Source organism: Tenrec ecaudatus, chromosome 10 (assembly GCF_050624435.1).
Source record: "Tenrec ecaudatus isolate mTenEca1 chromosome 10, mTenEca1.hap1, whole genome shotgun sequence".
NCBI classification, from domain to species: domain Eukaryota; kingdom Metazoa; phylum Chordata; class Mammalia; order Afrosoricida; family Tenrecidae; genus Tenrec; species Tenrec ecaudatus.
The window spans coordinates 106,735,647-106,749,418 of record NC_134539.1 but is presented as its reverse complement, the minus strand read 5'-3'; the positions used below and the strand labels follow the sequence as shown (position 1 = coordinate 106,749,418).

The 13,772-nt window shown below is 55.0% G+C and overlaps 1 protein-coding gene across 1 annotated transcript in view; it reads left to right on the top strand.

Moving 5' to 3' along the window:
• The window catches only part of PITPNM3 (PITPNM family member 3), a 99,389-nt gene that overhangs the window by 38,909 nt on the left and 46,708 nt on the right, over window positions 1–13,772 (top strand). The window contains exon 4 of the mRNA XM_075559591.1: window positions 5,347–5,394. Coding sequence (XP_075415706.1) covers window positions 5,347–5,394 — 48 coding nt within the window. The remainder of the gene's footprint in view (window positions 1–5,346; window positions 5,395–13,772) is intronic.

The following is a 13,772-nucleotide window of genomic DNA, read 5'->3' as shown; positions in this document are numbered from 1 at the left end:
CAGGGACTGAGCAGAGCGAGAGTGTCTCCTGCCTCCAAGGAGGAAGACAGGAGTTCCCAGAATCCTCAGGAGAAGGCCATGCCCACACAGAGGCCTCATTGGTTATGACCTGATTGACAGACTAGACACCACCTTCACTCTGAATCATCTTAAATTGACAAACAATGCTGTTACGACCACAGGTTGCCCTGGGTGTGGTGCGAGGTAATGAGGATGAGGTCGTCCTGTGCTCAGCGCTGGCTCAGGAGGGTTTGGACATATCAGTGCTTGTGGGTGGGCAGAAGCGCTAGAACTGTCCTCTTAGCCATGAGTCACAAGTGAGTTGCAGGATGGGCCAGAGCCTGGCTTGGGCTCCTGAGGCCAGCCAGAAGAGGGCCCAGGGGCTACCGGGGTGTCCAGTTGCTCCCAGTCCTCTTCGCCAGGGGGTCTGCCAAGACACTTCCTGGCCTATCAGGAAGGGGGCTCTTTGGTCCTTCTTCACCAAGGCCCCAACCTGAACCTAACCAAACCAAACCGAACCAAACCGAACTGAACCAAACTCGCTGCCATTACTTTTATGCTAAGTGATAGCGACCCTATAGGGCAGGGTAGAACTGCTGTTGTTGCTGTGAGTTTCTGAAAACTGTGAGCGTTTAGTGGGGAAGAAAGCCCCATCTTTCTCTCGTGGAGCGGCTGGTGGTTTCAAACTGCTGACCTTGCGGATCACAGTCCAACGTGTAATTACTACACCACCAGAGTTCCTCCACCAAGGCCCAGTGGAGCCGATTTTCCTCCTCAGCGGTCTCAGCTGCCCCCTTAGAGACGAGCGTGAGGGCTAAGCGCTGACCCCGAGACTAAAAGGGAGCAGGTTGAGCACGCAGTGCCATGGAAGAAAGCCCGCATGACCTGCTTCCATCAGACATAGGCGTGTGCGGTGATGTTCTGTGACACATGGGGCCACACGGAGTCGACATGGACAGATGGGCTACAGGTTCTGTAGAGGACCGACCAGAAACACCACTGCTCTGGGGGCTGGGAACTCCCAGTGTGGGGGACAAGTTTACACGAAGAAGACCAAGCTCACTGCCATTGAGTGGATTCTGACTCACAGCGACCCTATGGGACAGGGTAGAATGGCACCTGTGGTTTCTGAGACAGTTACCTCTTTGTGGAAGCAGAAAGCCTCATCTTTCTTCCTCAGAGTGGCTGGTGGCTTCGAACTGCTGACCTTGTGATGAGCAGCCCAAATGTACCCACTACAGCACCAGGGCTTCAGACAGGGGATTGGGAAGAAGAGACACTCTGTAAGACCACTCAGGTGACTTGGGGTGGGGGTGTCCTTGGAGGAATGAGGTGGTGGTGCAGACCCCCAGCGCTGGGTGCCTGTGGGAGCAGCTGGATTCATGGGGAGAGGCTTCCTGGGGGGCCATGACGGCATGCCTTCCAGGTTCCCTGTCCAAAACGGAGTCGCCCGACCTGTTTGCAGGAAGCTTCCACCAGCTTCTGTACTAGAGAAAGTTCCAGATGAGAAGAGGCTATCAGAGGGCCTGGGGGGCCTGGGAAGCTCCAGGCCAAGTGGGGTCTCATTTAGGCATTGATGGAGGCAGCTGCCCCTTTAGTTAATGGCCCTCATCGGGGGAGCCTGCTAATCAGAAAGCTGGTGCTCACAGCAGACGCTGCTGTGCAGGAAGACGGGGCCGCAGGCTGCCGGCTGTCTTGGGCCCACACTTACCTTGTTACACACACAGTGGTCCCTCCCGTGTGTGCCCCGGGGGGTGGGGGATTGGGTGCCTGCAGGAAACAGTCCAGGGCTCATTCGGGGTGCTTCCCCCCAACCTCTTCTCCACTTCCCCTGCTTCCCAATCTCAGCCTGAGCTAGGTTTTGATCTCCCAGCCCCCAGCTTGTCGGCACTCCCCCCTTGACCTCAGTGGCTCTCCGTTTAGGAAGGACCCTCACTTCTTGTCAAGGCAACGGATGGCACAGAAGCAGTGGCTCTTACCTCAGAGCCTCAGTTTCCCCAGCTGCTAAGAGGCCCAGGGGTGTAAGGGCTCAGGGGTCTCACCAGTGGACGAGGCCCAGCAGCAGCCTCCCCACAGACACAGCCATGCCCGTGCTCACAGGCAGCTCTGCAGAGACCCCAGGACCTGGCTCCCACCTGCAGCCCTGGCAGGCGCCCTAGGATACACCCGGTGTTTCGGATTACATCCTGCCCCCCTCCAAAATATACCTTGGACTCTCAACCTCCACATCTATGGAAGGAGCTCTGGGGTGCAGCCTGTTAAGAAGCATTGCTCATATGAAGGTGGGAAGTTCGAATCCTGCAGGTGCGCCTGGGAGAAAGAGGAGGCTGTCTTTCCCATGAGAGAGTCACAGCCACAGGAACCCCAAGGAGCCATTTAACTGCCTTGTTGGGTGGCTCTGAGTGGGCCCCGGCTCCACGGTAGTGGTTTGGCATGTTCCTTACCCCTGGCAGCCGTCTCATTTGGAAATCAGGGTTTCCCTGTGTGTAGAAGAGGCCAGACCGGTGTAGGGAGTCCCTCTTGAGATATACAAAGAGCAGGTTAGGCACAGAGATGTGGGTACAAAGGGGGGCGGCTACCATGTGGTGATTGCCAGGAAACCACTCCCCACCCCCCAGCTGCAGCAAAGGCAGCTTTGTCCTCCTTATCCCCTGCCCCTGCAGGCAGACAAGGCCCCACCCCTGCAACAGGCCCCCTGAATTCGGACTCCTGGCCTCCTGGCCTGGAAAATCCACGGTCTGCGCTTTCATACCACCCACATGGGCATTCCTGTTACCATCTGGAAAAGATGACGCCCCCTGAACCTCAGTCCTGCAATGCCCTTCGGTTCCTGGGGTCTTCCCTGCTCTCCTTCCTGGTCACCCAGAGCTACCCAGGAGCTTGTTGGTCTCACTTCCCACACTATGCGCCCTGAGGTCCTGCCCAGGTTCAAAGCCCACATGCTTCCTAGGAGGGAGGCCCTGCAGGCCCGAGCATCTCCTAGTTATGAATGGCAAGTCCCTCAGATCCCCTGTAGAGGGGGAGCTGGCACCTGGCAGGAGAATATAGGGACGGTGAGTCAGGCCTGGCCCCTCCGTCTCTGGACTCATCTCCTTCCCCAAGGAAGCTCCGGCCAGGACAGTGGTGGAGAAGCCTCTCTGAGAAATGCCAGAGGCGCTTGTGGTGTGGGAGGGTCATGTGACCAGAGCAGCTTTCTTGTGGATTCCTGTGCTCCAAAGGGCCCCCGCTCAGGGTTTAGTGCTTGAGTTTGGAATAATCCTCTCTTTGGATCTGCATTTTGTAAGTGCAGTCCAAGATGATGTAGCACACTCCCAGGGGCTTGGAGCTTCAGCTCACAGCCGTCCTGATGTCCCCACCTTCCTGCTTCCCAGGACTAGTTTCTGGCACCTGCTCCCACCCTCCCACTTGTCCTCTGTGTCCCCAGATCCTGCCCACCTTCCTCCTGCCCTTCCACACTGTTGGCTTCTACCCCAGATGGGGGAGATCTGGGTCTGGCAGGGAACCCCCACCGTGGGCCATTCTGCCCTGGGCTAGTGGATGAGAGACTCTTTGGGAAGAAGCATCTCAGCTTCCCCCATCTGGGCATCCGCTGCTTTCAGAGATGGGGGTGTTGCAATGACTCAGGGGCCGCCTGTCTACCCTGGTAGCTTAGTGCTTATGCGTTGGGCTGCTCACGGCAAGGTTCCCAGTTTGAAACCACCAACCACTCCTTGGGAGAAAACCAGGCTTTCTATTCCTGTGAAGAGTTACAGGAGAGACCAGTCCCTGGAGAAAGACATCGCGTTTGGTAGAGCGGAGGGGCAGCGAGGAGAGGAAGATCCTCAAGGAGATGGATTGACATGATGGCTGCAGCAATGGGTCTAGGCATAGGGTGGTGCAGAACCGGGCAGTTTTTTCTTCTCTTGTGCACGGGGTCGCTATGGGTGGGAACCAACTCAGTGGCACCTCATCGCAGCAACAGAGTTACTGTCCTGGAAACCCACTGGGGCAGCTCTACCCTGTCCTAAGAGTTGCCATGCACCAGCATTGGGTTTTTGAGTTTGTCTCCCCTGGTGGGGGCATGAAAAGGGAATAAACTTTCTCTGAGGCTGGCCCTGTGCTGGCCCTTTGGGACCCAGAGCTGACCCTTGAAGCTCTTGAAGCGGGGTCCTCATGGAAGAGATGGCCGGTGCTCCGTAGGGAAAGACACATGTGTGGAAAAAGCACCAGAGAGACACATATGACAGGTAAATCAGGTGTTCTCTTAATGACAGGTCACGAGGAATCTCCTTTCTTACCTGAGACTCCGGGTGTTTCCACGTGTTCAATGAAGAGCTGCTGTTATTGTAGTAATTACAGAGGGAACGTGGTTTTCAAGCAATGAAAGAAACCATTTCAATAGCCCCACAATGCATAGGATGGAGCCCTATATTTGGGTAGCAGTGGGGGAGGACTCGAGGATTCAATTATTCATTCAACAGATACAGACTGAGAAGTGCTGTTGATTAAGGCCTGGGGTGCACACCAAGGGACAATGAGGAAATCCCTGCCTTTGTGATGGAGGGGGCAAATGCTAATGAAGCAGGCCCCTGGACCGTTGTGATGGATGGACTCTAGGGGACCAGGGAAGGCAATCGCAGGCATGGACTCTCAGGTTGGGAAGAAGGAGGCGCCTTCCATGGAGGAAGCAGAGCGGGCCCAGATGTTCACCTAGGACAGGGTGCATGTGGGGCACCTAGGAAGCATCTGGAGATGTCTGGGGGGGGCAGGGGGTTCAGGGTTTCAGAGCTGTGGGAACAGGGCTGAACTGGAGACAGGCTACAATCTCCACCGTTAGCCATTTGAAGCCGTTTGGGAGAGACGGAGCTTTATCCTCCCATAAGCAGGGACAGGTTCTAAAAACCACAGGGGGCAGTGGTACCCTGTCCTGGGGGGTCCCTGCGAGTTGGCATTGACTCGGTGGCCGTGAGCACACGGGCACACTGACCCTCAGAGGAGGGAGTAAGGGCCACAGCTGGGGAGCGGTTGTTCTGAGGGTGGAAGAAGCAGCCTCGGAGAAGGCAGAGGTGAGAAGGCCAGAGATGGTCCCATCTGTTACCCCATAAAGGGCAGCAGAAGCATGGCAGGGCAGCAAGCGGGCAAAATACCCATCCTGTCTCCAGCCCAGAGACGCAGGGTCTGGTCCACAGTCAGTGAAGCAGGAACTCTGGCCCTCCATAGTCACCCTAAAGGCAGGCTGTCTGAAAGCCGAGGAGCTCGGGACTGCTCTGGAACATGGGGGTGTTGGCCTGGGCAGAAGGAACCTGGGTCTGGGTTTGGCCACAGCGACACGGACGCCTGTGCTCACAGTCCTCTTCTTCCCTGCAGGTGAAGGAGCGGCGCCCTGCACCTCCAGCCTCCTCCAGGAGAAGCAGCGTGAGTTAAGCCTGACCCACTGGGCGCCTGTCTTCCCGTCCCTTCTGGGGGGATCCCAGCCCCTCGAACTTGGAACCCCTCTTTCGCCCCTTGGGAACCCAGAAGGATTGCAGCTCCTCAGGCAGGATCAGAGAGTCTGGGGGCCACTCACCTGGTCTCAGCCCACTTTCTGCCCCATGATCGAAATAACCACCTGGGGATCGTAGCTGTGGTGTCAGCGCCAGAGTGCGGGGGTGGGTGGGAGGGTGGGATAGGACCTGGGACAGGTGAAGCGGGAAGGCGAGCCCAGCATGGAGGGGAGGGGTGAGTGCCCAGGAAGAGTTCCATTTGCATGTCATTTGCATACGGACCAGGAGAAGGATGGGATGGACAAGCCCTCAGTAACTTCTAGACACTGTCTTTTGGGTGACACACATCTAGGAACCCTGGCGGTGGTGACCACCATGGTCAGAAGCTTCTCATTCCTGCCAGGCTGTGCGTGATGGGATGAGGAACCCAGGGCATGGCTGCTGAGTCCGGGGGCTGCCCAAGTCCTTACCATCCTGTAGGCTTTTCCAGGTCCCCCTCTGCCTAGGTCTTCTCAGAAGATGAGTACAGACCTAGGTGCAAGGACTTGGCCAGGACCCATCCACTGACTGACATAGGGACCTCAGGCTGTCCTCTCGGAGGTTCTGGGTGGCCTTGGGGAGACTGTGATGGGGTCAAATGCCTTTTTGGCTGGTGGTATGGAGCGTCATGTCAGGTGGAGCTTAGAGGGGGAGTCCCTGTGTATGTTTGGGGGTGTGGTGCCTGGAACTCCCCTGACTGTGCCTTGTCTACTTGCCATCTTCCCAGACTCAAGCCTGAGGCCTTGCCCCAAGCTCTTCCATCCCTCAGCTTCTGTCTCATGGGGCTGTACCATTTGCCTTGCCTAACTTCCCATGGCCCAAGAGCCATCCCTGGGGGGGAGCACCTGCCTCTTAAGGAGCCTTCTCGAGATTTCCAACACTCCCCTAAGTGCTGGTAGGCATGACTGTCCCTGTCACCTCTCCCACCACCAAGGCTCGCCTGGATGTGTACCAGGTAAGGACAGAGCAGGATTGGAGCTGGGCTGGAGGACAGAACTACTGTCCTCAGGAAGGTGTGCCCTCCCTACCATCGAGATGATCCCTATAGGACAGTGGTTTTCCCCTGTGGGTTTCCAAGACAGTGTAGTTCTTTATGGGAGTAGAAAGCCGAGTCTTTCTCTCTTGGAGGAGATGGTGCTTTTGAACTGCCGACCTTGTGGATTGAGGCCCAACTTGGAGCCACGGCACCACTAGAAAACCCCAAGCAGGCTGCTGTGCTCAGTCACATGGCCTTGCTATGTGCCGGAGTCACTGGATGGCAACTGACAATAGTAGATGCCCAGGGGTGTCCTGGAGCTATAACGAGATAGTGCAGATGCCAGAGCCCACATTTCCCAAGTGGCAGTGGTGGTGGTATCGGGCACTGCTGAGTAGACTCCATCTCAAAGGAACCCTACCCCGTGCGACTGAGCATTCTGGGCTGTGACCTTGAAGGGTGAGGATGGATTGTCAGGTCTTTCTCAGTGGGTGGACTTGAACTATGAAACTGTCGGTGAGCCGTTCTGGCTGAAGGGCTCCGTCCTGAGTGTCAGTCCAACCTTGTTCACAACGGCATCACTGTGATGTGTCATTTTTGCACCAAGGTGAGTGTACTCAGTGGAAAAGATGGCGTTTTATTCCACACTGACGCCCTGGTGGCGTAGCAGTTATGTGTTGGGCTGCTAACAGCAAGGTCAGCAGTTCGAAGCCACCAGTCACTCCATGGGGGGAAAATGAGGCTTTCTACTCCCATAAAGAGTTTCAATCTCAGAAACTGATAGGGCAGTTTTACCCTGACCTATAGGGTCACCGTGAATTGGAACCGACTCAATGGCAGTGAGCTTGGTGTGGGTTTTGGATGTCCCGTCTACCATTTTGGGGGCACTAAAATACGTTTTGTTTTATGACAATGATAGCCAATGAGGGTTGGTGTGCTTGCTTTGAACCCACATGAACCAATGTAGTTGATGTCCTTACTGCCAGAAGCATGAATGACAGTGCCTGACGGTGATGGTGCAGACAGTTCACATGCTCAGCGGCTGACCCAAAGGTTGGTGGTTTGAGCCCCTTCCCCGCTAGAGGTGCCTCAGCAGAAGGGCCTGATGACTTACTTCTGAAAAAACAGGCACTGAAAATCCCACAGAGCTCAGTTCTACCTGGACCTACACAACGTCACCATGAGTCCGAGCCACTGACTTAATGGCACCTGGCTGGCCCAGTGAGCACCCATGTGGATTCACCTCTGACCTCCGCCTGGCTTTTGCAAGCGAGTCGTGAGGCGCTATTTGAGTCAGGACATCCAGAGACCACGCTGGGACAGCTGGGTGCTGGCAGTACACAGGCCTGGCTTCGACCCTGTTGACTTGCTGGGACACTTAAGTAGACAAACGACCTCATGCCTCTCTGAATTCGCTTTGCTCTGCTGTGTCAACTTCCTGGGGGGTCCGAGGGTCACAGCGGTAACACACGTAGTGCCCAGATCTGCACCTGGCCCGGAAGCAGTGGCTGATGGTTTTCCTTTGTTGTTGGCAGTCTGGGTGAGTGTTGGCAGCATGCAGCACCTGGTGGTAGGTGTGAGCGTTGAATCTTGTCATCTCGGGGAGCTTGGCCTTTGGGTGCACTGCTGGTTCCATGGTGGCCTTGGTTACCATGGTCACAGAATTTATCCCCCCCACCAAAGTTCCCAGGGTGGGGCTGAGCTGGCCTGGGAGCACAGGGAGGGGGCCAGTGTAGGCAGGTGTGAGGTGGCAGGCCTTTCTGCATGGAGATCCTCCCTCCTGGGTTATTGCCGGTCCATCCGTCCTACAGCCTCATCTCGTGCTCGCACAGACAAAAAACACTTTCTGGGCAGACAACTGGGTAGCCTGCCACCTCCTGCTTGTGCTTGTGACTTGGATGCAGCTGGGAGGGCACCTGCTCCCTCTCCTGCACCTTGCAGAGCAAACTCAGACCCTGAATAGCATCAGCTCTGCCTCCAGCAGAGCCCCCACAGTTACCCACTTCCCTGTAAATACCTGTCCCCAGCTAGCTGAAGCCAGGATCTCACTCCGCTGGCCCCTTGCAGTCACCCCCACCCCACCCAGTCCCTCCCCCTTCCACGCTTTCTCCAGGAGGCACATCCTGTGCAGAGAGCCCCTCGCTCACCCTGTGTGACTGTGGAGCCCCATGAGGACACCTCTTCCCAGACACCTGCGGCTGCCCCACCCTCTTTATCCTCTTCCCCATCGCACTGCAGCAGCTCCCAGAACAGGAGGCTTTCCAGGCTGGGCTCTCCCCTGACCGTCAGAGCCCCCTGGAAGGAGGAAGGGCTGTAGGCATCCTACCCAGTTCACAGCGAGAAAGTGACGGCTCAGGAGGAGGAAATGACCTTTCCAAGGAAGGCCTCAAGCCCAGCTTTCCGAGCTCCTCCAGCACCAGACCTCGGTGTTCCTGGGGTTCCTTCTGTCCTGAAGTCTCTCCCCCTGAAAAACTGCCCCCCCCAGTACCTGGGGAGGTGTTGTTCTCCCTTGCATCACACAGACCCCTCTTCAAGACACACACACACACACACACACACACACACACACACACACACGGTCATTGAATTGATGACAACCCACAGCGACATTATAGGACATGGTAGAATTGCCCCTGTGGGTTTTCGAGACTGTAACTTTATGGGAGTAGAAAACCCCATATTTTAAATTACACTCCACCCCCAAAACCTTGGGGTCCAAGATCAGCGCAGGACAGAAAGTGTTTGTAAATTGGAGGGGATTTTCCTCCTCCCTACCCCATCGAAGGGGAAGATTATGTGAGCGGGGATACCACTTGTGACCCACCGAGAGCTGACCCAGCCTATGGAGAATACCAGAGGGACCTGACATGTGGGACCCAAACTCATGCTGGCTGTCAGTGTCTCAACCAGGCCAGGGTCATGTTTTAGAGTGGGGGGGGGGTGGTAGCAGGCAGCTGCCCCGCATGTGTGTGTGTGGAGGAGTCTGCCTATGACCCTGCCTGCTCACTAGGGTGGGGCCTCAGGGAGACCCTGAAATAGCACAATGGCTTGCTTGCACATGGAGAAAACTATCCTCTTGTCCTCCAACCAAGACCTGATACTGCTCCCAGACACTCTTCATCTTCCAGGTAGACTGAACACCCACACCCTGCCCCCCATCACCAGCCACCAGCTGCACCCCGAGTTATCCCCGCTGAGTCCTGACTCCCACCTAGGACAGCCTCTCGACCCTGCTCTGGGCTGAGAGCTCAGGTTGGGGGCTCAGAAGGAATCCTGATCTCATCAGCCGTCCATCAAAGGAGTCCACGCGATTCTCCCAAAGGGACAGCGTGAAACGATATGGGGGGCTTGGTAGGTCCCTTTTCCAACATGGGGCTGTTGACCTTCGGTCCTGCTGCCCAGGGCCCCTGACCAGAAGTGGAAGCTCCAAAAGCCCAGGACAGCCATCCAGGGGGCTCCCCTCCTGGGTACCCATAGCCTCCCGCTCTCCCTGGAGAAGCCCACCCCAAGGATGCCCAGGGCTGGCCTCCCGGCTCCTCTGCCTGGTAACTGGCGTCTTTTCCTGGGCTGTGTGGGCAGCTTGCTGAGCACAGCTGCAGACAGGCTATATTTAGCCTCTTTAATGAGCTCAGGGTGGCAGACGCCTGCCTGGGGAGCACTTTCTGTGTGTGTGCGCGCGCGCACTTGCTGATGCTTGGCATGGCCCTTTCTTGGGTTGCCCGTGCGGATGCATGGTGCGTGTGCCTGCGCCTTCGGTGCGTGTGTCTGCGTTAGTGTGCCCACCGTGCACGGCTGCATCTCATTAAGCTCTGCATACCAGCGTGGCCAATGGACGTATGCAAATCTCTCCGTGCCGTGTCGGCGCGGGCGCGGCTGAGGCTACGTACAGCATCTGCCAGCGCAAACCAAGAACAAACCATTCATTCATCTGCTTGTTCCACACTCGGTTCGTGAGCACCTTTTACATGACAGCGCCCTGAGAGACTCAGGGTTTACAAATGGAGCCCAAGCAGACCCCGCCCAGATGGAGGAGGGAAGGGGGTCATCAGATGGGTCCTGACCAGCCCAGGAAACAGAGCTCACGGGGCTTTAGGACAGGGCTTTGGGGCAGAGAGGAAAGAGCAGAGAGCAGCAGAAGGAAGCAGCAGTGGCGCTTCTGTAGGAACTATCTGGGCCCAGAGGAAGAATGGCCCAGGTGGAGGGGAAAGGTGTGTGCCAGGGCCCTGGGGTGGAAGGGAGAGAGGGGCTATTTGAGAACAATAGCAGAGGTCCAGGGGCTGAACGCAGGGAGGGAGGGACAGTAGGAGGAGATGAGGCTGGAGAGGTGGGGGAAAGGGAGGGGCGGGGCCACGTGGTCGCTGTGGGAAGCCAGCGAAGTGGGTGGCGTGGACAGCTATGATGAGATGTCACAGACAGCTTGGGGTTCAGCAGGAAAAGGAAGTGAGTCATGGGGCTTTCACTGCAGGCGTTTTGGGGTCCAAGGAGAGCTGGTGGCAAAAGCCAAATTAAACCAAACTCACTGCTATGCAGTGGATGAGAACTCACAGTGACCCCTGGATCGGGTAGAACTCCCGCAGTAGGTTTCCAAGACTGTAACTTCTTTTTTAAAAAAAATTTTAATCATATGATGGGAGGTCTTACAGATATCATAACATTCCAGAGTTTAATCACTTCAAGCGGTATTGTACAATTGCGACCACAGTTTCAAATCACCTTCTTTCTTTTTCAGCTCCTTGATATGAACTCCCTTTATCCTCTCCCTCCCCACCCTACCCCCAGGAACCCTGATTTTTAATTTTTATTTTCCCTATAATAGTTTTTTTTCCCTTTGTCATATCTTACACAATCCAATATATTCATTCACATAAAATTCTGTTGTTCGATCCCATCGAGTGGGGTTAGAGAGTCATCTATGCTATCAACTCCCCTCCCCCTCCTCCCCCCCCAACTGCTCCTCGGGAGAGAGATGGGCTTTTTACCAACTTACAGTCTCTGAAACTCACAGGGGCTGATCTACCCTGCCCTATAGGGTCTCCATGAGTCAGAATCGACTCAATGGCAGCAAGTTTGAGGCTTTAAAATATCTATTTATATTAGGGTCACTATGAGTTGGAAACAAATAGTTGCAAGGACAGTGAGTTTTGAGGGTTTAAGGAAACCATACCCAGAGGTAGAGTGGGCTTCTCACCATTGAAGATAGCTGTGTGGGCAGGCTGTGGGCCCCACCTATGGTGACCTGGCAGGGAAGGGGTGTCCCTTTTCTGGACTCTCCTGTTGATGCTTTCACTGGCCACACCCAACCAGAAGTGAGGGTCAAGGGATCCCCTGTCTTCAGGGCCCAGAGAGAGTCTGGAGGAGCAGATGGAGAAAATGAGCACAGCCCACTGCCTCCTGGGTGGTGAGGGTCTTGCTCGCTCTGCCAGCCGGCTACATTTTTGACTCACAGCATCTGTTGTGATGGAGAGAGATTCCCCCACTCGGAGTGAGGACTTCACTCTTCCTCAGCCTCCTGCCGCTGTCTCAGAGCCCACAAACAGCTTCTCCAGCACCCTGGTGGGGGGATTGTGTGTGTGTGTGTGCATGCATGTACGCACCTGTGGGGGTCATGTGCAGGCACAGGCACAGTTACAGGGCACTCTTTGCCCACCTGATGAGCACGGGGGCCACAACCAACGCGGGTGCCCCTGTGTCTTACTTTGCAGCCCTTGGTGTGGGCTCTAGAGCCCATGTGGCACACTTGTCTTCCACCCTCCCAGAGAGGCCAGCTACCTGCCTAGCCATCTCTCCTCCATCCGGACGTGGGCTGGGGAACTCGCTATTCTGAGCTCCAGGCATCTTCTCATGGACAGGAGAGTATATTTGGAGACAAAAGCTGGGAAATGTCCACCAACCCTCCCAAAGGTAAAGATGCCAGAGGAGGGAGGATGTAACCACTTCAAAACCAACAATTCACTGCCACAGAGCTGTGGGTTACACCGTGCGCTGCTGAATGTAAAGTTAGCAGTTCAAAACCACTTGCCGCTCCACAGAGGAACAATGAGGCCTTCTACTGTGAAGATTGATGGACAGGCTCAGGGGCAGTTCTACTCTGTCCTGTAGGCACCAATGAGATGAGGTAATCATGAATATCTTTAAAAAAAAATCACCTTCTGCACGTGTTTACAAAAATCCTCATCTTTAATCACTCTTTTGGGTGCATGTCATGTCCGCGGCCTAAAATCTAAAAGGAGCAAGAGGTGAGCAGGAGGTCTCTCTTTCCTCTCCCATCCCCAGATCACCCAATCCCTCTCCCAGGAAGCAAGACTAATTACCATTCCATTAGATAACATCCCAGAGAGATTTTCTCTATCTATCCATAAAGAGACAGATGGGTGGATCCAAATATATGGAGCATAGATGCATATAGACCTATAAACATATGGATCCAAATATATGGAGAAGATCCATAAATATTCATGTAAAGGTTCATCTTTCTAACCACATAGCTAATCTCTCTGTCTATACACACATACCCACACTGAGGTAGTTAGTTTATTGTGCCAACCTGGCTGATAAACACAGGTGGGGTTATTTGAAGGGCAGAAGAATAAATGGCTCAGCGAGCCTTGCCTTTCTAGTTCTAGGGTCTCCTGCTTTCTGATAGTCAGACGAGGGTGAAGCTCTCTTAGTCAGTTCCCTGCTTCAACTGATTAGGCTTACTTCCTGCAAGACATCCCTGAGGAGACGTCATATGGAACTACCCCGATGCAGCCCTGGGTGCTGGAGCAGCCACGTGGAGACCCCTGCCAGCGCTGAGATGCTTACACGTTCACTGACTCAGCTTTCCTCCTGCAGTCGGCATCATTGCATCTGTTTTGTGAGATGGAGGAGGACTTTGTGGATTGGTGTTGGACATATGGGTTAATGTTGGACTTGTGGGCTTGGGTAGCACTGGGGTGGGATGTTTTCTTGATGCGCATTTAACCTTTATATAAACTCTCTCTTGTACATATGAGTTGGTGTGGATTTGTTTCTCTAATGCACCCAGACTAGCACGCAGGCAAATGGAAGCTTCTGGTGGATTTCATTGAGTTGCTTTTCCAAGATGAGAACACAGCCAATGGCCTTCTTGGCACCTGCGTTTCAAGGTGCGCCACTCTCCATAGAGGATGTGCCTACCCTATTTCACAGTAGCGTTACTTGAGCGCTCCCCCGCTGATGGGGATTTAGGCTGCTTCCTGTCTTTTGCTCTCACTAGGAAAACCACTGTGGCAATGGTTAGCATGGTCCACATGCTATTCTGCATGTGGAACTGG